A 26,196-nucleotide genomic window follows, 5' to 3' on the forward strand; every position below is an offset into this window, starting at 1 on the left:
TCAATGAACGGTAACAAATTACACAAAAAATATAGCGGGTGCAACATTTAAAAAATTAGAGAAAAAAAAACGTTGCTATGGATTTGTCTGAATTTTATGTATTATAAAGACAAAATGTAAATACTTCTCCTCACAAAAAACGTATTTTTCCTCAACAAAAATAAATCCGCTACGAGCATTCAAACTCGTCAGTGTAGTTTGGGGCTGGTCTTTAACTGCATTGCGTTGATGACAAATTGCATTTTATTCATATCATTGATAATGCCGGATGCTCTTTTTTTCCAATTTTGCTGTTGTTTGGTGACAGCTCTCTGTGCCTTGTTCTCCAAGAAGTCTAAGTCTAAACTTATATTGAGTGATGTGTGGTATGCAGTGGTACTCAAGGAGTTGTTGTTTTGAGATTATTTTGTTTGGAAAATATTTTCTGTATGTATCCGTGTAATGTTTTATTGCACTTTGAATATATTGGATTGTGTCTGCTTTGATCGATTTTGTATGTCAAATAAAGTTGTGCACATGACTATAGGCCTTGTTTATATTGTCGAAAATTAATCCAATACTGCATGAGTCGTCAATGATGAGTGGGTCGTGGGTGCAGTTCTTTGTTTGTTGGATAATTGTAAGTGTAGACTTTTTCTTGTAAGTATTTGTGGCCGTGGTTGCCAATGAATGATCTGCTGTGGTAAGCCTGTTGATTTATTTATTATTAGCGTCTTGGCAATGAGAAAATACAAAGAAGCTAATGAGTCGTGTGTTCAATGTGCTTTATAATGTGTACTTTTTACACATAAATTATGAGTGTGTTCCTTGCTTGTCCAATGCCGTGTCAGTCCCATAGACTAAAAGAATGTCATTAGAATAATTTGAACATTTAAATGGTTTCTTGCGGGCACGTTTCTATTTCTGTGTTAAAAAAAGCATACCACGACATGTCCTACATAATGAATTCACTGCTTGGTTATGACTTGCAATTGTGTGGTCCATGCTGTAAGAGAAAATTCAAAATTGACTGAGCGATGTAAGCAATGATATAGTGAATTAATGAATAAAATGAGTTCTAAAACACTCTGTATTACTTCTCATATCCATGCATACATAACAGCGTACATAAAATTTGGAAAAAGAAAAACCAAATACTTCACCCAATTTGGTGAAAGAAAGGGGGGGGGGGGCAGGAAAATTCTAACAAGCAGTTGAGCTAAGTTGAGGCCCAACACACAATGTCATTTAAAGTTAAACATTAGCAAGATAATTCAAATTATGCAATTTAAAAATCAAATTAACTCATCATTGAAAAAAAATAAAAAATAAAAATATAATTAACAATAAAACCGCAGCGAAATATATGTTTCAAGAACAAGGCTAAAGAGGTAATATCATTGTTACCTGACCTACCGCGGAAAAATAATCATTACAAAATAATGAAAACTGAAGAGTAAATGAAACTTACCTCATTTCGTAGTAAAACTTGTGCCTTGTGAATCACACCAAAAAAAATTTGAAGTTTATAGCAACGTTTTTTTAGAATCCTGAGGTAATTACAAGTAATTTTATTTAAATGTTATAGAAAAATAGGTGAATTTGAATCACGGCTTGTGGAATAAGTACTGGAGATATTGAAATAAAAATTGGACCGATGGAAAGAGGAGGTCTGCGAGAATTCTTTGCATTTGGGTGGAATTGCATTGTCACGAAGATCGTGAGGTTAATTGGTACGGAAATCATCCATTGGTATCACCCAATGCACGTCAAATCTACGTTCTGGGAATTGATATCGGCTGACCGCTGTTGACCCCGGTTACCTGTCGGGTGAGGTTACGTCGGCGCTCGGAACAGCGGGAAACTAAACGGTCAGATGTATAGTGCAGTTTAGACGCCGTGAGAGGCAGACCACCCACGTCAATTCACAATGTCCTAAATAGAGACTTAAAACGCCTTCAAAATAACAAAGAATTAAAATCAAAGGAAGACCTCATGAAATTAGCATCCCTAGTAAAAGACCGTGATCTGTGGAAGGAAATGACAGATGATTAGAGGGCAGCTGAGGATAAAGGTCTTAAGTCAAGTAAGTCAGTCAATAATAATAATAATAATAATAACAATAATAATAATAATAACAATAATAATAATAATAATAAAATAATAATAATAATAATAATAATAATAATAATAATAATAATAATAATAATAATAATAATAATAATATATAATATATTATAATAATAATAATAATAATAATAATATAATAATAATAATAATAATAATAATAATAATAATAATAATAATAATGATAATAATACTGTACTGTGTACTAAAAACGTACTCCGAAGCACTTACAATGAATTTAAATCATAAAGTAACATTAATGTGATAATTAAATCAAATCAATACACTGATAGAAACAAACAACTCAATAAGTAGGGTTACTGATGTGTAAAGCAAGAAAAAATGGCACAATAATTGTTGGATAGGTTTACAAGAATCAATTAAAACTTAATTCAAAGCAAAGTTGAAATCAGAATTACAAAAAACAATCAACACACACAATGTAATCAAAATGAATGAGAGTTATAAATATAAATAATCAAATAAAATAAATTCTCTTCATTCGTTCAGAAGAGAATTTTTTTACGGATCTTGCTTGAAAAAAAAGACAGAGATACCCAAATTGTCAGCCACCGTGCAGCACTGCAAAGCGACTAAAGTGAACAATAGGGGATAAAAAAAAAACGAGATATCAACAATGGGCTCAAGCTCGGGTCCACCGGTGGAAGAACAATGTTTATTTACAAGGCTATCTCACCCCATGCATGACTGATAAACTAATGGGCAAATGTAAGAAATGTAAGCATTTAGTGAGAGCAAATGGATTAGAATAATAACAAATTGCTGTCATCTTCTGCCCTCCTCTTATCTCAGATATACTACTATTTGATAATATCAGTTATCAGTATCCAAAAATATTAGGAGGAAAAATAAGCATATCATAATGACATTAGGCATGAAACTGAAAAGTATGTAGCTCAGCTGTGTGTATCAGTCGTATTAGAATACTCATTCAATAAATGATTTCATCCACGTACAGGAAAAAAAAGAAGAAAGGGTGTGAATGAACTGAAAACAGAGCCCGCTCTTATTAGACATGGATGATGGAGTCATGTTGTTTTTGATTAGTTGCTCATTTTTCTATCTGTTATCTTGGTTGAAAATAATGACCAATACTAAAAAATGGATTTAATGCCCCATCCAACTTAAAACAACAATTTTCAAATAGGTTTAATTTCGGATTGACTTATCACCGTGGATAATCAGTTGTTAAAAACATCACCTTTAATGCATTGAAAATAATGACCATTATCAAAAAATGGCTTTAACATTCCAACCTACTAACATCATCCATTTTCAAGTATGTCTGCCAAGATTTCATTTCTAGTTGATCTATTATTCTGGATAATCCACTGTTAAAAAAACTACCTCTGAAGCAAGTCCTGAAAAAAAAAAGGAATAGGTTAATGTGAATAATATTAAAATAATAACTTTTGGGTGCTATCGTTTGCCAAAATAATTTTCTTTCTACCTTACAGCTCTAAATCAAATAATTTTTTAAAGAAAAACAAACTGGCTTTAATTATACAATAGATAATAAAATAATTAATGTCAATTTTTGCGGAATCACAAAAAAAAAAAAAAAAAAACAAAAAAAAAAAACATATTCAGACATTTTAGTTCAAGAATGTTTGTTTCGTTTTTTTCCAATATCCCAGCACACTACTCTAAAATGTTATCAAATTTAAGACTTTAAAGACCCTTTGTCTTGATTTAAAATATGAATTATCTTTTTTCAAGAAAAAAAAACTTACTTACTCCCTAGTTACCATCATTTAAACCTTGTCAAAATACTCTTTCTTACCATACAAATTGAATTGTCTCCATTAAAAAAAAATAACATTAACAATATTATTATCAAATTAAAATTGTTATGCATTATGAGCCCTATAGATTTATTCTAATTACTGCGTAAATTATCTCTTTTAAAAACTTATGAATTTACTTTTACATAAACTGTATGCATACTTTATTTACAACTGAGATTGCCATTCAACAAGACATCTTCTAAAAAATGTATTACATTTGCCATATATATTTAAAGAATAGTTCTTCAGAGCCATTGGGCCCATGGAGCGGAGTTTATCCTGGTTTCGATAGTGTGAAAAGGACAATAACAATTGCTTGCTTTCCTTTGGATAGAATGCTCATCTCTTGCAAAGTACTTTCCACCAAATCCAACTGCACAATCACTGCTGGGTGGACAGGTGGTCAGAACAAAAATCTTGACTGCCCCTGGATTGATCTCAGTCCCTTTGTATGTGTAGCAAGTGCTCTACCAACTGAACTATCGAGATAATTTCTTTTTTTTTTAAAAACCTTAAGGGACGGTTTGGGTCTAATTATTAGGAGAATCCTTCGAAAAATTGATTTTGAGATTTTGGTGGAAAATGATATTTTATTATCCTAGAAATAATATAATTGAAGTCCAAATTCTTTAAGTGGACTATAAAGGCACAAAAAACAAAGTCAAAAATGGTACAGGTAGTAAGAAAAGTGTGAAAAACGGGAAGCCATTTTGCTATTTTCTCAATATGTCATTTTGCTAAGGGTATGGGAAACTGTGTCAAACGTTTCTCAGAATCTATCAATGAAATTGTCTGAAAATTTCCACAGTTATCACAGAGATAATGTATTATGTCACATCAGATAGATTTTTTTGATAAGATATGTGAATTTTGAATTATAATCCTAATTCTGAACTTTTAAGGTCAATTTTGTCATAACATTTTGATTCCTAATTTTGTAATGTTCTAATAAAATTTCCATAAGAAAAAGCCGTAAAATCTCTCTGTAGTGACACAATATGGTACAATGTTGACAAGAGGGAAGAATATGAAGGTCATTCCTTCATTAGTTTTTGTGGAACGTTTGCCACAAGATTGCTATATTTTTTTATGTCAGACCCTCAAATTAGGTTGCAAAATGGGTATCAACACAGATAATTAAAATTTTTCACCATAAATGTTGTTTTTTTTTACTTATATTGACGATACAGAATGATTAAAACCGCCCAATATAAGTAATTAAATGTTTTTTAGAAAAGACCCAAACCACCCCTTAATACCTTCTTACCACAAGAGTCATCTCTCTTCGTTTTTTTTAAACCACGGGGATTTATTTTCACACATTGATTACCACCGCTTTGAAAAATATCATGAATTTATTTTACTTACCACAGAGATTATTTCCAACCTTGATGTAAAGGTAACCATTGTCTCCAAAATCTGTACCCCAAGAATTACGTGCTATATAATAAGGCACATCACCTGTATATGACAAAAAAACAAGATAATCACTCTCAGTACTGTATATTAAACTTGAAATGCTCCAGTTTAATAGCATTTGAACATTCTTAACAATCACTGCACGTAAAAAAATGATGTCTTTCTTCACAATCCCAATGATTTGTTTGTTTTGCACTTAACAACAACAACAAAATATGGCTAAAAGCTCTCCATTGACTCCACCCCATCTCATTTAATATCTCATTAAATAAAAAAAGAAGAAGAAATCTTCGCCACTGATGTCTTGCAGCATGGAAATCTTGAACAAGTCGGAACCGGGCTTATTTGTTCAAGATTTCCATGTTCTCAAGTTTTCCTTGTTGGGAATTCTACAAAGGATATATGAAAAAGAACGTGAAGATGAGGTGGTGGTGGTGCTTGTAGTAGTAGTGGTAGTGGTGATGATGTGGTTGTAGTGGTTGTAGTAGTGGTGGTAGTGATGATGATGTTGTAGTGGTGGTTGTAGTAGTAGTGGTAGTGATGATGATGTGGTGGTGGTTGTAGTAGTTTTACTGGTTGTGATAATGATTTGGTGGTGGTGTTTGTAGTAGTAGTGGTAATGATGATGTGGTTGTAGTGGTTGTAGTAGTAGTGGTAGTGATGATGATGTTGTGGTGGTGGTGGTGGTTGTAGCAGCAGTGGTAGTGATGATGTGGTGATGGTGGTGGTGGTTGTAGTAGTAGTAGTGGTGGAGTGATGAAGATGAGGTGGTGGTGGTGCTTGTAGTAGTAGTGGTAGTGATGATATGTGGTGGTGGTTGTAGTAGTAGTGGTATTGATGATGATGTGGTGGTGGTTGCAGTAGTAGTGGTAGTGATGATGGTTGTAATACCAGTGGTAGTGATGATGATGTGGTGGTTGGAGGGGGGTATCCTTGGAACAAATTGACTTCACCGGAATTTGACGGAGGTTGCCCGGAACCGGAATTTTTTGCTCCAGACCGGAGTTTTTTCCTGTGAAACCGGAGTTTTGGCATCACTGCATTAGACCACATAGCAGCACACATATGTTGATTACTATTAAATGATTTCAATGTAATTCACCTGTCAAGTCGTATCCCACGAGGACCACAGCATGATTGATATAAGATGGGCAATGAAACTGAATGATTCCATCTACATAACTATGCCAGGTCTTTGCATCGACAGCTACTGCCACAGGTCCCTTTGTCAACAGTGAAAGAATTTCTTCTTCCTTGTTGATAAATCTGACAGAAAAAAGTAACCCAAACGATTTATTTTTAATCAGGTTGAAAATCCTCAAAATTACAAAATAATAAATGTGCGTGACATAATCAGCTGGAAGGTGAAAATTTTGGATTTGCATTTTTTTGCATTTTCTGAAAGAATATGCTCTCCAGAACATTTTAATCTTTATTTGAAGTAACTCGGGTGATTTTTCCTGAAGTTATGGTAAGATGTATGGGAAAGGTATCCAGCAACATTTCTCAAATTTCATACTTTTTAAAATTTGTCTAGCTGTAAAAAAATATTTCGAAGTGAAATTAAGCTTTAATATTTCCCGAAGACGTACAAAAAAAAGGTTGATTTAATCATTTATGACAAGAACACATTTTGGATAAAAATTGACCTTCTAACTAAACTTGGCAACATCTCAGTTCAAACCTTTTCACCATCCGACTGATTATGTCATTCACTGTAACAAATTACAAGATTTTCCGACAACAGAAATATGTGATCCATCTCTTCAAATCAGTATTATGTTGAGTTTAACTGGATGTTAAAAATTAAACTTGTAAAAAAGACAAAACAAAAAAAAAAAAACAACAAAAAACTTGAGCATTCATGCGCAAAATCCTCTAAACATGAACAAAGGGGTCCCTAGCCAAAAGTAACACTTAACATGCAGAATAAGACATGATGCCTGTAAGGTGATATTAGATTTGTTTACATCAGAGCCACCATTGTAAGGAGCCTGGTACTCATTTTACACTTGAATACAGTGAAAGAGTGTGAGTAAAGAGACTTCTCCAAAGACTCCACTATGCGCCGCTGAGAGTAGAATTTGAATTCTGGACCATCCAAAGGCAAGTGTCATACCACAAGACCACATAGCTACACAAAAATATGAAGCTTCTAAGAATTGTTAAGGGCTTCACTGATGAAATTAGATCTAGTGTATTAAGTGACAATAAATCAAAATTTTAGTTCTATGAACCGCAGCCTCAAAACGGTATTAAGGCGGGTTGATTTAGCAGCTGAAAATTGAATTTATTGTATGAGACTTGAGTCCAGTTTTTATGTTTAAACTGGAAAAATTGAACATGATTTCTTTAACAAAAACTTAAATGTCATATTTCTGTTTAAATCTATTTTAAAATCACTTGATGGCATCTGATTCATACTGACACTGGGTCATGTTTCCACTTTAAATTTCTTTATAGGCATTGCTTCACCCCGACATAATACCAGACTGGGGCAGTGGGTCACATATCACAAATCAACAAAACTTCTAGTAGAGATAAAACAACTGACAGAACAATAAGTGACTACATTATAAAAACATTAAAAAAAAAAAAAGAGAGAGAGAGAGAGAGAGAGAGAGAGAGAGAGAGAGAGAGAGAGAGAGAGAGAGAGAGAGAGAGAGAGAGAGAGAGAGAGAGAGAGAGAGAGAGAAGAGTGAGATCGAATTTATGTGTGTGCTGTATGTTCCTTTTTTAAAATTATTAACAGAGCTGTAATCAAACAATAATTTCATCTTGGGACAATAAAGATTAACATCATCAACAAATTATTATTGTTATTATTATTATTATTATCATTATTATTATTATTATTATTATTATTATCATTATTATTATCATCATCATTGTTATTATTATTGCCATCATCATCATTATTATTTGTGTTATTATTAGTATTATTATTCCTACTACTACTATTGCTATTACTATTATTATTACTAATATAATATTTATCATTAGTATCGTTATTATTAGTATTGTTATTATTATCATTATTATTATTATTATTATTATTATTATTATTATTATTATTATTATTATTATTATTATTATTATTATTATTATCATCATAATTACTACTTCGACATTACTATTATTTTATTATCATTATTATTGTTATTATAATAATAATAATAATAATAATAATAATAATAATTATTATTATTACTATTATTATTATTATTATTATTATTATTATTATTATTATTATTATTATTATTATTATTATTATTATTATTATTATTATTACAAACCTTCTAAATCAAGTGTATGACACAGGAAAAATGCCAACTGATATGAAACGATCCATTTTTATAGCACTACCAAAAAAGCCAGGGGCAGTTGATTGTGAACAACACAGAACTATTAGCCTAATGAGCCACCTCACAAAAATTCTTTTGAAGATAATTTTACTAAGAATAAGAAATAAAATACGACCTGAAATTGGGGAGATGCAATTTGGTTTTGTTGAGGACAAGGGTACCAGAAATGGAATATTCACATTATCAATGCTGATGGAAAGATGTATTGAAGTAAATAAAGATCTGTATATGTGTTTCATCGACTATTCAAAAGCCTTTGATAAAGTACAACACGAAAAACTATTCAAAATTCTATCATCCTTGGACATTGATGGTAAAGATTTAAGAATATTACGGAATTTGTACTGGGAACAAGAAGCAGCAATGCGTGTTGACAATGAACTAAGCAGTTTTACACCTATTAGAAGAGGAGTTAGGCAGGGGTGTGTTTTGTCTCCAGATTTATTCAACCTCTATAGTGAAATGATATTAAGAGATATCGAACATAAGAAGGGGGTGTGTATTGGAGGAAAGAATGTAACAAATCTGAGGTATGCAGATGATACGGTTCTACTGGCAGAATCTGAACATGAACTACAAGAATTACTGGATGTTGTAGTCAGGAGTAGTGAAAATATGGGACTGGAACTGAATATATCTAAAACAGAATGTATGACGGTATCTAAAAATAATAACCCACCAGCCTGTGTAATAACAAGCAGAGGACAAACAATACAACAAGTTGAATGTTTCAAATATTTAGGCTTCAATGTAACATCCAATGGAAAATCAGATTGTGAAATAAAGAAAAGAATAGGTATGGCGAAGAATGCATTCAACCAGCTGCATACAATTATGAAAAACAGGAATATTAGCATGAAAACAAAAATCAAAGTCCTGGATTGCTATGTACTGTCTGTGCTGCTATATGGTTGTGAGAGCTGGACCATAAACAAGACCATGGTTAAAAGACTGGAGGCAGTGGAAATGTGGTTTTACAGAAGAATGATGAGGGTGTCATGGATGGAAAGGAAAAGAAATGAAGAAATTTTAGAAATGGCAAACAGAAAAAGATCACTGATAACAAAAATCATCAAACGCCAAATGGAATTTTTAGGACACATTATCCGCCACCCTGGTTTGGAAATACTCGCCTTGACTGGAAAGATGAATGGAAAAAGAATAAGAGGAAGACAAAGAATAACGTATTTGAAAGGGATAAGAACTTGGACAGATGAAGCTGAGAAAGGTGGCGCTGCTTTAATAGAATTGGCAAGAGATAGATCAGCTTGGCGGAAGATGACCTCCGACGTCTGCTTCAGATATGGAACTACATGAGAATTATTATTATTATTATTATTATTATTACTACTATTACAATATTATTATTATTATTATTATTATTATTATTATTATTATTATTATTATTATTATTACTACTACTAATACAATATTTATTATTATTATTATTATTATTATTATTATTATTATTATTATTATTATTATTATTATTATTATTATTATTACTACTACTAGTACAATATTTATTATTATTATTATTATTATTATTATTATTATTATTATTATTATTATTACTACTAATACAATATTTATTATTATTACTATTATAATTATTATTATTATTATTATTATTATTATTATTATTATTATTATTATTATTATTATTATTATTATTATTATCATTATTATTATTATTATTATTACTAATACAATATTTATTATTATTATTATTATTATTATTATTATTATTATTATTATTATTATTATTATTATTATTATTATTATTATCATCATTATCATTATACAGCAAAGGGGAATTCAAATGATAATGTAAATGAACATATCATCGATATCATGCAACAATTTACATACAACCACCCACCGCTTGCACGAATATGAATGTACTCGAACTCTTGGAACAGATGCAGATATGGTTTTACAGGTCCCTGTTTTGTCTGTCAGAGGGTAATCCTTCTCTCTCACAATGCCAAACTGTGAAATACAAGAAATACAGCAGTACATGAGACAAAATATAATACACTAAATTCACGTTCAATTTTTGGGGGCCCAATAGCTCAGTTGGTAGAATACTCGCTTCACATGTAAAGGGGCTGAGATCACTCCTGGGTGAAGCTGAGATTTGTTTTTTTTCTGACCCCCTTGTCCACCCAGCAGTGATTGGGTGGTTGAATCTGTTAGGTCTGGCCGAAAGCACTTTGCTATAGACTAGCACTCTGGGTAGCAAGCAATTGCTATTATCCATTTCACTCTATAGAAATTGAGATAAACTCCAGCACCATGGCCCTAAAGGCTTAAAAGGACCACTTTCATTTTTAAGCGATCTTATGATTTTAACAGTTAGCACTGACAGGAAAATAAATATCATTTTGATCATTGTATGTAGAATATACCCCATAAAGAGAAGAAAAATAAACAATTAAAGCTTTAAATTCTGGCTTCATTGTTTTTGTATTTTTTAAAATAGAGTTTACAGAGCTCAAAGCGCTTTACAAAGGGTCCCTGGCCAACAACAACACGTAACATTCCAAGATTTTTATACAGAAAAGATGTGTAGAACATTTCTCTGCCGTCGATTGGTTTTTAAGTAATGTGTTTATCTTTTCATTGTTTTTTGTTTTTGGTTGAACAAGGGTTTTGAGCCCGAAATGTTCCATGTTTGGCATTTTGTTCTTTTTTTTTAAGCTGATATATTAATTATTGTTTATTACTTTCAACATGTAGAAAGAGACATGACACCTGTTAGGCGATATACAACTTTTCCCAACAGAGACAGTGCTGCTAAATGCCAGGCACTCATTTTACATGGTGAGAGAATGTGGGTTAGGAGCCTTTTCCAAGGACTCATCTATGCACTGTTCTAAGCGGGTCTTGTACCCTTGTCATAACACAAGACAACCTAGCCGCACAGCGGTGTCCAAGTAGCTAGGTCTGTGAGATCTTTGAGATAGATTAACATCTTATGAAAAAGGTAGCACCAAGCAATCAACATTGCCCATTTGATGGTGAAAAAAAATGGGCTCTGAGGAATTATTTCCTAGTAATAAGATACAATTTTTAAATTAACTTACATGAGAAGCCCACCGTGTGGAGGAGCAAATGTCCCCACCGCTACATCCAGACTCTAAGGGATCACAGTCAATCAATTCTTGCACACTTAATGTTTCAAGTTTAAATCCATAAAACTGAATAGGTAGCATAGTTTCCATGACCTCTGCTACAGTGAATGCCCTGCAGAAAATAAATACATATTTTTAGAAATTTAAACTTGCTTGTAACCCTTTTGGGTTGGATAAAAATGTTTCTAAAAAATAATCCCCTTCACGTGTTATCATCAGATGCCATTGCCTTAGCATTCCATGAAGGAATGTATTGAACAACTGTCTGATGTCAACAGCAATCACACATGCTGTCTAGGTGAGCATATTGAAGGTTAATAATCTTTCCCTGAGGAAAAAAAAATGATTGTGCCAAAAGTAGGCATCAAACCTAGGATCTCTCAGGTTACAGAATAAAGCTAACTACTCGGCCAACTCACCCATTAGGTCATATAAATGTCAGATAAAAGCAATATGACAAAAAGGTGGATATGACAATAGATTCAAGCAAAAAAAAAAAACAAAAAAAAACAACTCTGCATTCTAATCTAAATATATCTACACATGGTGATGAAAAAATAAGGTTGATAACTACTTGATTATAGCTGAAACAGAAAAGCAACAGAAAGTATGGAGTGAAAATTTACCTTTTTCTGAATATAAAGTGACTGACTCAGCCTACAGAGTATTACTGATGATGTGAATAAAATAACTAGAAAAAGTAACTGACTTTACAAACTACAATAAAACAAAACAGTGATTTTTTCATATTAAAAATGTCTTGGGTACATTTTTTAAAGATTGAAAATTACTAAAAGACCTATTAAGTGCACATATGGGATAATTCTCATATCTGTTGGATTTCTGATTGGAAAAACGAAGTCTCTCAGGGCATAAATGGCATGCTTAAGCTGGGAAGGAAGCATCCTATATTCCATACCATGAAGAGGGTGCACAGGGTGGCTTAGGGCAGGCAGATTTGCCCAATTGTAATTATTGTGGATATAGGCAAGAAGAGTCAAGGCATTAAGTGGAAGTCTACAGAAAAGTGTTTTCATGACAATGCATTGATGTGAATAGTGTAAAAGTGGTCAACAGAGAAAATAATCATCAATGTATAAATAAACTTGCAATCTAAGTAAACTATCAAAATTAGCACACAACTTAATCCCTAAATAAAACTTTAATGAAATAAATTATAAATCTATTTCACAAAATGTAACAAAAGGTTTTTGAACTAAGATCATACCAGCATGCACCACAAGAATCTTGATTTTTTATTTTGGTTACAACACCCTTGGATCGCCTGTAAACAAACAAACAAATATATATGTGTGTATTTATACGAGAAAAATAGATCCATAAATCAAAATTGTTTGTATTCATCAATAAACCATTGAACTAATCATTTTTCATTTTGGATAGGCGACTATACTATCAAAACTTCTTTCTACAAGTCCGTAAAGCCAGCTACCCACTCCTTGTTGGGTTTTAACAGAAACTACTATCTTTGCTTATGAGTCAAATGATCTATCACTTAAGTTATCACTACACTAGTTTAACTAATTATATTTTTACAAGACTATCATGATATCATCTCAAGCATTGAAGAAAACAGAATAATATATAAATAATAATAAATAATATGAGATTTATGAACAGCCCAGAGAAAAACGTGCTTGTTTATCTTAAGAGTTTTTGTGCGGCCCATAGCAAAATGTCTTTCTTCAATCTTAAGAAATGTAGGATACCCTTGATTCTTTCCGTCATTTCAACACCAGTAAAATAATGTACAAATGAGCGGATGATTAAAAGAATGTAACAAAATTGCTCTTAGAATACTCAATAAATAGGAAAACAAAGGAGTCTGGTTCAACCAGTGAGCAAAAGTAAATTTCACGAGCAATCTAGAGCAATCTTAATCTTAATAATATCTTAAATAAAATGTTTAGATATAGTAATTGCCTGTTGATTATGTTCGAGAACTACGTTGAGTAATCTTCTCACAAGAGCAAAAAAAAAAAAAGAAAAAAAAAAAAAGAAGAAAAATTATGAAAATGTAATTATTTATAACAGTATCCTAACCAAGACTCCTAACAACTTGAAAGTTTTTTTGTTGTTGTTTTTTTTGTGTTGTTTTTTTTTTTTTTTTTTTTATTTACGTTTTATTTTGGTAATTTATTGCTTCACTTACCAATCTACTTTTCTAGGTATTCCTGTTGCATTTAGAGATGATGTCTTTAATTTTAATGAAAAGGGCTCAAACTGAAGAGATGTTTTAGGACGATAGCCAGAGAGATATTTGTCTGAAAAAAAAAAGACAAAATATATTAATTCAAATGAATAATCACACTGTCCAAAGAAAATGATAGGTTGATAAGCTCTATTTGCTATTTAAGTGTCACCCAAAAGGACAACTAATCATATGTCAATAAATTCTTTTTCTGTTGAATTGTCACAACAATTCAAATATTAAAATTGAATCTTAACCTCAAATCTTAAATATCTTAGTGTGTTTGTGTTTGAATGTATGTGGATGAGTCTTTGTATATACAATCATAGGAATGCTATTGTTTGTACTGTTTTGGTGTAATGTTTGTGACATATGTTGAGTAATTAGTGATTAAAAATTGGCAAAAAAGTGTTATCAATTAAGATTTTTGATTATTGTTATTAATTCATCTTAAACAACATTAACTGTTAGCATGGTCAGTGACTGAATAGGTGACAAAGGTTGTCAACTCTAGTCCTGTCATTGTATCTTTAGGTAAGGCACTTACACAATTTCCCACTCAACTCGGGTGTGACTGAGTAAAGGCGATATAGGATATTGTAAGAGCACTAATAAACAAAACGTACTTAATGGGCAACTCTTACTAAATTGAAGGGCAATTGGTTTATATCTCTCATTGAGGGAATAAATGAGGCATTGTGAAACACCTTGACCATAATGAATAAATGTGAAATGCTCAATAGAAATGTTTATAATATTTCCTTAATATCAAATTATTCTTATATCTTACCATTAAACTCTTCAGGAGTCATATCTGAAAACTTGTTGATTCCGTAAACAGCAGATTTGGCAGTGGCATCTTTGTTAAGAACTTTAGCTTTATCAATATTGCTCTGCAATACACATTCATTAAATGTATAGAAACTCTATTCGAATTTCATAAATCTTTCATTGAACTTATAATTAGAATAATAAAGTACACAGAAATGACAACATTATAGAGATAAGACTTGTGAGGACAAAAGTTCTTCAAATTAAAATGTCTCGCGAAACAAAACAAAAAATAACTACTAAGTTATCTTTTGTAGACCTAATCTATAAGAATAAGTGAATTTTTAATTCAGAAAAGTGAGTGGAGCAGGCACTTATGTTGGTAACAACAAGATATGAAGTGAATAGAAAAGTGCCAGAAGACAATAGAGAATAAAAATTTTTTCGCGGCGGTGGTGGGGTTTGAACCTGCGACCTTATTGGTACGACAACTCCGCCTGGCAGGTGAGAGCGTGGCTCTACCGTGTGAGCTATCCACGAACACAAAAATATTCGTTTCAAACTCAAAGTCATTACTAGTATCCCTCTCTCACCCACTTCTTGAGACCGCCGATTCGTTCGTACACCACCATCGCGAATAATTTTGACCAGCAGTTAAGCTTAATAGCCAATATTCTCAACACAAACATATAACATAGAAACGATTGAGACATTGAGTATGCTCCGGTGTATGGGGTGAATTTTTAATTCAGAAAAGTGAGTGGAGCAGGCACTTATGTTGGTAACAACAAGATATGAAGTGAATAGAAAAGTGCCAGAAGACAATAGAGAATAAAAATTTTTTCGCGGCGGTGGTGGGGTTTGAACCTGCGACCTTATTGGTACGACAACTCCGCCTGGCAGGTGAGAGCGTGGCTCTACCGTGTGAGCTATCCACGAACACAAAAATATTCGTTTCAAACTCAAAGTCATTACTAGATCCCTCTCTCACCCACTTCTTGAGACCGCCGATTCGTTCGTACACCACCATCGCGAATAATTTTGACCAGCAGTTTTTTTTTTATTCTCTATTGTCTTCTGGCACTTTTCTATTCACTTCATATCTTGTTGTTACCAACATAAGTGCCTGCTCCACTCACTTTTCTGAATTAAAAATTCACCCCATACACCGGAGCAACATGTTACATCGTTCTATGGTATGTTGTGTAGGACATATTGGTATTAACTTACTGCTGGTCAAATTATTCGAGGTGGTGTACGAACGAATCGGCCGCTCAAAAGTGGGTGAGAGGCTAGTAAATGACTTGATTGAACGAATATTTTGGTATCGTGATACTCACACGGAGACCACGCTCTCACCTGCCAGGCGAGTGTCGTACCAATAAGGTCGCAGGTTCAAACCCACCACGCCGCGAAAAATTTTTAATCTCTATTGACCTTCTGGCACAATTTAAATCTTCATATCTTGTTTTACAAATATGCCTGCTCACTCAATTTTCTGATTAAAATTCACCCATAACCGGAGCATATCTAATGTCTCAATCGTTTCTATGTTATATGTTTTGTTGAGAATATTGCTATTAACTTAATGCTGGCAAAAATTCGCGATGAGGGTTAGAACGAATCGGCTGTTCAGAATTGTGATAGAGGGATCTAGTATGACTTTGAGTTTGAAACAATAAATTTTGTGTTCGTGGATACTCACGGTAGAGACACGCTCTCACCTGCAGGCGAAGTTGTCGTCAATAAGGTCCAGGTTCAAACCCACCACCCGCAAAAAATTAATTATCTTATGTCTTCTGCTTTTCTATCACTCAATCTTGTTGTTAAGAATAAGTGAGCAACATTGGTTTCTGTTTAAGGTTCCATAATAGAATTTTTTTTTAATTGTCTTGTAGTGACTGTGAAATTAGTGGATCACACAGCAATTTAGTGTTACAATCGCATATCAACCACATTCATTTTTTTCACTATTGAATCCCAAACACCATTTTTTTTTTCAAATGTTTTTATTTTGACAGCTTCCCGTGGGATATTGTTCCACAATACAATGATGAGGGAAAGAAGGAATGGAAATTTGAATGTGTTTGTAATGTTGGTATGGTCTATTTGTGGTATGTTCTAACGTTTGTTTCTAACGTTTGTCTTGATTAGTCTTTTGTGTGTGTGTGTGTGTGTGTGTGTGTGTGTGTGTGTGTGTGTGTGTGTGTGTGTGTGTTAGGAATTGAATTTTGACATGCTTAAATGGTCGATTTTGTTGGAAGCTTGGACTTGGAGTTTGTTGGAACATTTTATCAATGGATTCGAGTTGCATGTAAGAAAGAGTTTTATTTTATATATATTAAAGCCTTTTTTTTCTGTCACCATACACTCATACTGAGTGAGAGTCCTTTCAACATTTGGATACTTTCAATATATCGAATGTGTTTTGTATTAGCTGGTGGAATTTTATAAGGCAGAAGCAATGCGCTCAGTCAGAGATTGGATGGCAGATCGGTCACATATTGAATCAAACTCAAACAATGAATTGATGAATGAGAAAGATTGAAAGCAAGCGAAGGTTTTGAACTTTTAAAGTTAGATGCGATGTTACGAGAACACACAAACACACACACAAAGAAGAAGAAGAAGAAGAAGGAGGAGGAGGAGGAGAAATATACATAAATATGATGATAAACAACACTCACAATCAGAAATCACTCAACACTTGACAACTTAAATTATACAAAAGCAAACACAATAAATAATACCCCATAAATTGTATAAATGTACACATTCATTAAGGTACAATAGGGTCAGAATGCGGAAGGAGTAGTCTGGCAGTGGTTAGTAGACTACAGTTGGGAGTCAATTAATTAAAATTAATATTAACTTAACTTTTGAGTTTTGGGTGAAAACTCACTTTGAAAATATTGAACCGTTTTGTATATTCCGTTTCATTATCAGAATATGATTTATTGTACTTTATTATAAATTCTTTAAACTGTTCGTTCAAATGATGGTTTTTGAAAAGTAATTGGCGACAAGCCACTCTGCTGATGAAAAAGACAAGGAAAATAATTTGTAAACAAATCTGCAGTCGTTGTATGGACGCCGCCATTTTAAATGTGTCATGTGATTCTGATATAAAAATGCCACTGCAGAAACGGAATTCACATACAGTCAATCTCTCTTAAACCGCATCCCGATATTTAAAATCCTTGGTCTCGAATAATGCACAATAACTTTAAAAAAAAAAAAAAGAAAATAAAGGAGGTAGAGTGGGATAAAAGTATAATGGGTAAAAGACCAAAAAAAAAAAAAAAAAGAAAAGATTTTTATATTAATATAATAATAATAATAATAATAATAATAATAATAATAATAATAATAATAATAATAATAATAATAATGATAATAATATAATAATAATAATAATAATAATAATAATAATAATAATATAATAATAATAATATAATAATAATAAAATAAATAATAATATAACGAAAAGTAAAACAGTGCATATCAGAGAGATGATTTACAAGACAAAAAAGAATATCATCTCCCAAAAACTATACACTTGACTATTTCCCAGAAAGCATGGTGGAAAAGTAAGGTGCGATGTGATAGGGTGGGGGGGGGGGGGGGGGGGGGAGGGGGGGGGGGGGGGGAGGGGGGGGGGAAGGCACAGTAAGTGCTTCCCTGCCCACTCTGGGACGTCATGAACTCCACCCAGTAATCTCGATAAGGATCTAGGTAATCTCTAACAGCCTTTTTCTGAACAAATATGCACTATAAGAGACATGGAATGGAACAGCATAGAGATTATTTTCACGTTTGCTGTGAATGATTTTACGTCACTTAGAACTGTTAAAGGCCATTTCAGCGTCAGTAAAAAGGATGATGATATACTTGTCAAAATATTTAAATCTAGCTTTCAGGCACCAAAGAGAAATGAAATGAAAAAAAAAATGGATCAATTCATTAACAGGGATAAGAAGTGATTCCAAAAGCAATAATATTGCCTTGACGAAAATCTGGAACGACCTTAAAGAACCATACTGCTACAGGACCTTTGTTCAAAGGCCTAGGGATTCATTCAGATGGTCACAAATCAAGCATTGTAATAAAGACCTTATAATGACATAAATAATATGATTTAATGGTTAGAAATTATCGCCTCCCACAAAAATCAAAAAAGCAGTTTATATCTCAGAAAAAGACTACAGGCCCAGGTAAAATCAAATATTTTTCATTCCAGGAGAATACCCAGAGCCACAGGAGCAGGGCAAATGATTTAAAGGGGCAGAAATAGAAAATATATGGATGCAGAATTCGACCCACCAGAGAGAGAGAGAGAGAGAGAGAGAGAGAGAGAGAGAGAGAGAGAGAGAGAGAGAGAGAGAGAGAGAGAGAGAGAGAGAGAGAGAGAGAGAGAGAGAGAGAGAGAGAGAGAGAAAGGGGGGGGGGGGTGGAGGGTTTAATTAGAAGATTAATTCAATTCATTTGAACCCCATCCCCTCATAATCCCCCCCCCCCCCCAAAAAAAAAAATAAAAAAAAATACGACACACAAATACAAACAAAACAAAACAACAACAAACAAAAAACAAACAAAAGACATTAGTGAAAGGGGATGAAAAAAAAGAGACACATACTCATGTTAAACAGTAACCAGTTTATTCAAAATAAATCAAAACCATCCTCGGAAAACCTACAAAATAAATGATCAATATTAACACTAATGTCAGGTAATGTAGAAATAAAAAATAAAAAATCAACCCATTATCCACTTCACAAGGCGAAGAGAATAAAAAAGGAAGTTATATATCCTTTTCAATTACCAATTTCAATTTGATTTAAAATTAATGTAAAAAAAAAAACTCAGCACCTACTCACTAAGCTATTCCAAATTTAGTCTTCACAAAAGACAACAGTCAAAAGCAATGATGTCAAGACTTTCACCGTACTTTTCTTTTCAAGTTATAGAAGAATAAAGGGAGTAAAAATGACTCTTATAAAAGATAAATAAACAAAGTAAACGACGTTTCGTCTCTCTTCAAAGTAAACAAAAAAAGAAAATATGTTATATTTACTCCCTTTATTTTACTATACATTTTATTGACTCATTTAAGCACCTCTCAATTTGTCTTTTCAAATCCAAAATTTAAAAAAAAGTTATGTGCATGATGTTGTTGTTTTTTTTTTATTTTTAATGGGTTTTACGGCGCTTGCAACACATTTAGGTTACATCAGCGCCAGTAAAAAGGAAGAAAATTGGATAGTAAAAAGATTTTAGAATTACAATTAAAAGGGCTTGAGGGAAAAGTAAGACGGAGGGGAATTGGTTCAAATAGGGAACAGATGTGATTCCAAGAGCACAACATTAATGTACTTAGTTTGAGATCACTAAAAAGCCTCACCCAGACACCAGCACAAGTCCCCACTAGGAGGAATACACTCAAATGCTTACATTATACATATTATATATAGTGGTGTGCAAAAGTGAAGAGATGGGCCTGAAACTAAATATTAAGAAAACCGAATGCATGGTGGCCTCACAGAATAACAACAACGTGACCTTCCACTTGTCAAGCAAAGGAGAGAACATCAAACAAGTAAACACATTTAAATATTTAGGCACTATCATCACCCATGACACACGTGACATAGAGGATATAAAACAAAGATTAGCAATAGCAAAAAACGTGTTCCATAAAATGCGTCCAGTTGTGTCAAACAACAACCTAAACTTGAAGACCAGAATGAAAGTAGTAGAAACATATGTCATAAGTACCCTTTTATACGGTTGTGAAACGTGGACGCTTGACAAAGAATGTACGAGGAGGTTAGAGGCATTTGAGATGTGGGTGTACAGAAGAATGTTGAGGGTACCATGGACAGACAGGTGTATGAACGAGGAAGTGTTGGAGAAGGTGAGAAAGGGAAGAATACTGATCGATAACATCAGAAAGAGGCAGTTACGCTTTCTGGGACATGTGTGGAGAAGAGACGGAATAGAAGAGTTGGTAACATCTGGGATGATCGAAGGAAAGAGAGCTAGAGGAAGACAAAGAATGACTTATCTAAATAACCTAGAATGGCCAAATGTGACTTAAAAAGCAACACAGATTTCATGCGCACCGCAGAGGATCGTGATTCGTGGAGACAGCTGACCGGCAACGTGCTCAAGAGCACAAGCCACGATGGATGATGATGATACATTCAAAATAACAAATATAACAATACATAACAAAGAGATGATTTACAAGGAAAAAAATATCATCTCCCAAAATATCAACTATGCATTTGACTGTTTCAATCTCAGCCAAGCATTACACTCAGGGCCAAGGCAAAACTTAGTAATCTCATTCCAAGACAAAGACAGAATGCAGATTGGAAAACAGATATAAGGGGATAGAAGACAGTAAGTGCTACCCTGCCCACTATGGGAGGCCAGGAGCCCCACCCAGTATGTGCATGATAATTTTATTTCTGCAACTGTCTGAGCCAATGGCTAAATGGGCTTTTGCTTCTAAATTGCATGGGCAACAGTCCTGATTTACCTTCATATTTACTCTATATAAGTTCGGTACCGATTTATCCTAAGAGAATTGAAAATTTTGGTCGGATTGCTGGCATTTTTATTGAATAGAATTTCAATTTTATTTACGTTCTTGTATTCTTCAGTAAGCAGCTTTATAGCACACCTAGTTCAATCGTGGAAAATTTATGAATAACTCGTGTTTTAGGTGTCTAAAAAAAAAAAGACCCATACCCCAAGCAATTAAATAGCCAAAGTTTTGACCGACAAGTCTACCAGGGAGTCAACACCAAAAGAATAAAACCAAGAGATGGTGGACTATGATAATTTTTATTTTAATGTTTGGAATATCACATTATGTGAAAGACTTCAAAAATCTAGTATCAATATGAGTATTAGATCACAATATGACACTTTTTATGAAAACAAAATAAAAAATTAAATACAATGTGAAGATCAGGCTCTTTGCAAAACATGTTACTTAGTGAGGAAATGAATTGAACATTTCCTTCTTTATTCATTTTGGGGTTTGAAATAAAGTTTAAATTTAACAATTTAAATACCCTCTTTATGTGAATTTTTGTTAAAATTGCGTTTAAAGGAAGTAAAAAAGGGATTAAAATAGCAGGTGCTGCAAAGTGACCTCACATTAAGGAAATAACAATTGTTTACATAATATGTATTATAATATAATATGTATATATAATGTATATCATATTATGCCAATAATAATAATAATAATAATAATAATAATAATAATAATAATAAAAAATACTACTACTACTACTACTACTACTACTACTACTACTACTACTACTACTACTACTACTACTACTACTACTACTACTACTACTACTAATAATAATAATAAAAATGATAATAATAATAATAATAATAATAATAATAATAATAATAATAATAATAATAATAATAATAATAATAATAATAATAATAATAATATAATATGATATTACGGATTTCATAGCAAATCATTCCGACTGAGAATTTTAAACCTGTACCACGAAATAAAAGTGTAAGTGAATCTCATAAAATAAAATCTAGCCCTTCTTCACTAATTTAATGACGAGGGATAAAGGTTTCTTATAGTACATATGTATATAAAATTTTCAAATTTTATTCATTTTTTACTCTTATTTTGGCTACTTTTAAAAATTATTGACATTTTCACAGGTTTTTGAAAAAAAAAAATTGACATACCCCAATGTCATGAATGACCCCTAAAAGAAAGAGAGTGTATATTTATAGTTTTGTGGTACATACAATATTACTGATCAATATCCACTACACAACCCTGTATAATTATGCGTTCTCTGTGTGCTGAAAATGAAACCGTTGGCCAAAATCAATTTTGCCCCCCACCCACACACACTCTTTGACGATATGAAAACATCAACTTATACTATTTAGAAAACGGTTATATTCACTCAATTAACATCAATGTATACATAGTTCATGTTAAATAAAATAGGTAATCTTTGTAATGATATGAAATTTACATTTTCTAAAATCGTAAAACAATGCATAATAATTCATTTACTATTTTGCGCATTCCTCCCATCCAGGCTAAAAGTACTGTAAAATTATAACAAAAATACGAATTATTGTTGAATAAATGGGCTGGTTGGTAAAGTTACATATAAAACGGGCTAACTACCAAGTAAGGAATCGACCCTATCGATTCTATAAATTGTGATATTACAATAGGGCCATTCCAAAAAGATTGAGATGTCTGAATCTCTACTTTGGCAACACCTCTCCTCCCAGTAATGCACACACACACACACACACACACACACACACTCACACACACACACACACACACACACACACACAATGAGATATACAGAAATCAATGGAAATTAAAATTTTAGTTATTTAACGCCTTCCTTGTCAAATAGAGAAAGATGATTTTTTTAAAAAACTATCAAACTATGTAAAAGATTAATTTGGAGAGAAATGTTAAAATATCTATTGATATTTTATGGTGGCAATAAATTATAATTCACTCACAAGATTTAAGGGAGCTTTGACATTTATGACACTGGTGAATAAAAGCAAAGGATAGTAAGGGATGTCAAATTTTGATCTTTATATTAATTTTCAAGAATTGCATTGTTCATTGTTAATATATGATCATAAAATTTAAAAATAAATAATTTGTATGTACACGAAGAAGTAAATTTAAATAAAATAAGTTATAATCACATCAATAATAAGCAAAAACAAAATATTTTAAAATTTGTATAAATAATTAAAACAAAATCAATAAATAAATTTATCTTTCAAATTATGACATTAATTATGCTAATGCCTCTACCTAAAAACATCTTAATCAAAATGTCAAGGGTTCTCTCAAATACATGCATCAGACATACGATAAAATATAAAAAGTTTTGACTAATAAATTCGAAATTTTGACTGCCTGAATACAATACAAAATTGTGAGTTTCATAACGCTATTATGACTGGGTGGTTATGACACTAAAATCAAATACATAGACTTAAAAAATGAGGCCGGGGTTAATTTTTTTTATCGGAAGGATAACGAGCAATTACTGCTGTCCATTTCGCGCTATAAAAACTGGGATAACTCCGGCTCCATGGGCCTAATGGACTTTAAAGTCCCTTTTAGGCAATTGATTCACCTTAACATAATACCGTATAGAGACGATGGGTCACAACTTTGTACTGGAGATGAAAATTATGCCAGACTAATTTTCTAAAACTTTTTCTTTAAACTTCTTTTAAATATTCGATGTCATGAAATAAATAAATCTCTTGATCTTCATTGTCATAACTGACTCAGTCTTTTAATCATAATAAACAAAAAAGGCAACACCGGGTTGGAAAAATGGAATAGAAACACCCGTCTCACATCCAAACTCTTTCCTTTAAAAAAAGAAGATTTTTCAGGGGAAAAGGGAATAGAGAGGACGTGCATTTGCTATCATAGATAAAGTCAGGCAGCATCAAATTAAACGTTTTTTTCATTGCTGAAGAGAAACTTGAGGATTTTATCATTTAATGTTTAAGACCCACTTATAAACAATTAAACAATAAAAAATTGTTATGTACATTATATATATGAAATATTTACAATCTCAATGAACTAGTGACAATTAATTAAAAAAAATATATAGATAAATTTCCTCAGGGGAACTATTTCCTTTGGATCTCTCTCAAAAAAAAAAAAAAGACTGAAGTTATAACCCGGGGATCAGTAGCAGTGCAGTGCTGCAAAACGAACAATGTTTTATGTTCAAGGAATAACGAAAAAACTGAAAGCTTAACATGGACATGAATAAAGATTGTAAAAACATCGTTATTTTGGCAATATCAAATTAAATGTGTAGTGTGTAGACTGTAAAAGTCTATAGTGATCATGTGCTGCGGTCCAAATAATGTTGATTGTCCAACAATAATATTAATGATAATAATAATGATAACAATAATAATAATAATAATAATAATAATAATAATAATAATAATAATAATAATAATAATAATAATAATAATAATAATAATAATAATAATCTATTATATTAAAAAATAGGGTTGGGGATCAAATTGTTCTTAAAGCCAATGTAAAATTGATGCTATCAAGCACAGAATTAATGGAAAATCTAAAAATTATAAAATTATCTTTTACAGACTGATACTGATATATGACTAACTTGCAAACCTTCTTATTGTGTTTCAGGCTAATTCTATCATCTGTTGAATCAAATTAATACGAAGAAAATCTGCTAGGTCATAATACTCAAACCTTTTTGACGTCATTGCGAGTATAATTTTTTCTATACAATTCTAGCAATCCACAACAAAAATTGATAACGTCATTTTAAACCTCTCTTGATACTCTCAAGTAATAATACTCTACGGTTGATTGTCAACATTGTTCCGTACACAATTCTCAATGCTTAATTTGACCTTGGCCTTGGACTATTCGGTCAGTTTCTATTAAGAGACAGATATTTGGTCAGTTTCTATTAAGAGACAGATTTTTCGGTCAGTATCTATTAAGAGACAGATTTTTCTGTCAGTTTCTATTAAGAGACAGATTGTCTTTTAGACATGGAGTGGCAGATCGCCTTTTACCCGTAATTTGTTTAGCTTAAGCTGCATAACTTCAGGTTTGCAAAACACGGATTTTTAATCAATAAGAGAACAAGTCAATATGGGTGAAGTTATTTTATCATATCTGTCAAATCAGAAGAAGAATACGTTTGTCAACACAAAAAAAATATGGTTTAGGTCATGGTTGAATTCAATTATTTCATCTAGCCAGCTGGAATAAAAGTTTGTCAAACAGAATTTCACTTTTATCCATTGTTATTGTCATCTGCTAAACATGATTTTACATTGTATTCGATTCAGAAATTATATGTAAATGCTTTGCATTTAAATCAATACTTTTTATCATTGTATTTAGATTTGAAAGATCAATATTACATAAATATGTTACGAGTCTAACTAGAGTTCTGACGGCCCACTGATTATCTGCCTGTCACCGTCACTCACTTAACCCGTGGTGTTCAGTTCATTTTAATTTTAGTTTTAGGAACTTAGTTTAACTTTAAACATGGACTTTTATATGTTGCTGCATCACGGGTTGGGAGCTGCAGTGGCTTGAATTTCATGTTGGGCCATAGTGATATATCACCAGAGCAGGCATCAGAGGATCGATCATGTTTGACAGACAATGTGGTTTACAAATCTGCTCTTACTAATTGATAATGTAATCACATTACAACATTGAAAGGATAAATGAAAATTTACTCTTTCCCTTAAAATTGCTAACTTTTTACTAGTAATGACAATGATAATGAAATAAT

General features: G+C 32.2%; 1 protein-coding gene across 1 annotated transcript; it reads right to left on the bottom strand.

Annotated features, from left to right (window-relative positions):
• Nucleotides 1–2,311: 2,311 nt before the first annotated feature.
• Nucleotides 2,312–18,044, bottom strand: LOC144970784 (cathepsin O-like). Its single transcript, XM_078910794.1, has 9 exons — nt 17,721–18,044; nt 14,838–14,940; nt 14,009–14,120; nt 13,064–13,120; nt 11,788–11,947; nt 10,581–10,690; nt 6,436–6,599; nt 5,283–5,375; nt 2,312–3,488 (listed from the first exon to the last, which is right to left on the bottom strand). The coding sequence occupies exons 1-9, from the start codon at nt 17,916–17,918 to the stop codon at nt 3,442–3,444; spliced, it is 1,044 nt and encodes a 347-aa protein (XP_078766920.1). The 5' UTR covers nt 17,919–18,044; the 3' UTR covers nt 2,312–3,441.
• Between the last annotated feature and the right edge of the window lie 8,152 nt (nt 18,045–26,196).

The sequence above is a fragment of the Berghia stephanieae genome, chromosome 4 (genome assembly GCF_034508935.2).
Source record: "Berghia stephanieae isolate SIO BIC M18660-M18661 chromosome 4, UCSD_Bste_1.3, whole genome shotgun sequence".
NCBI lineage: Eukaryota > Metazoa > Mollusca > Gastropoda > Nudibranchia > Aeolidiidae > Berghia > Berghia stephanieae.

Coding starts and splice junctions, on each gene's coding strand:
- LOC144970784 (XM_078910794.1), bottom strand. CDS start 17,918: ATGGCGGCGTCCATACAACGACTGCAGATTTGTTTACAAATTATTTTC. Junction 13,121..14,008: donor ATACCTAGAAAAGTAGATTG/GTAAGTGAAGCA, acceptor GTTTGTTTACAG/GCGATCCAAGGGTGTTGTAA. Junction 11,948..13,063: donor GATTCTTGTGGTGCATGCTG/GTATGATCTTAG, acceptor TATTTTCTGCAG/GGCATTCACTGTAGCAGAGG.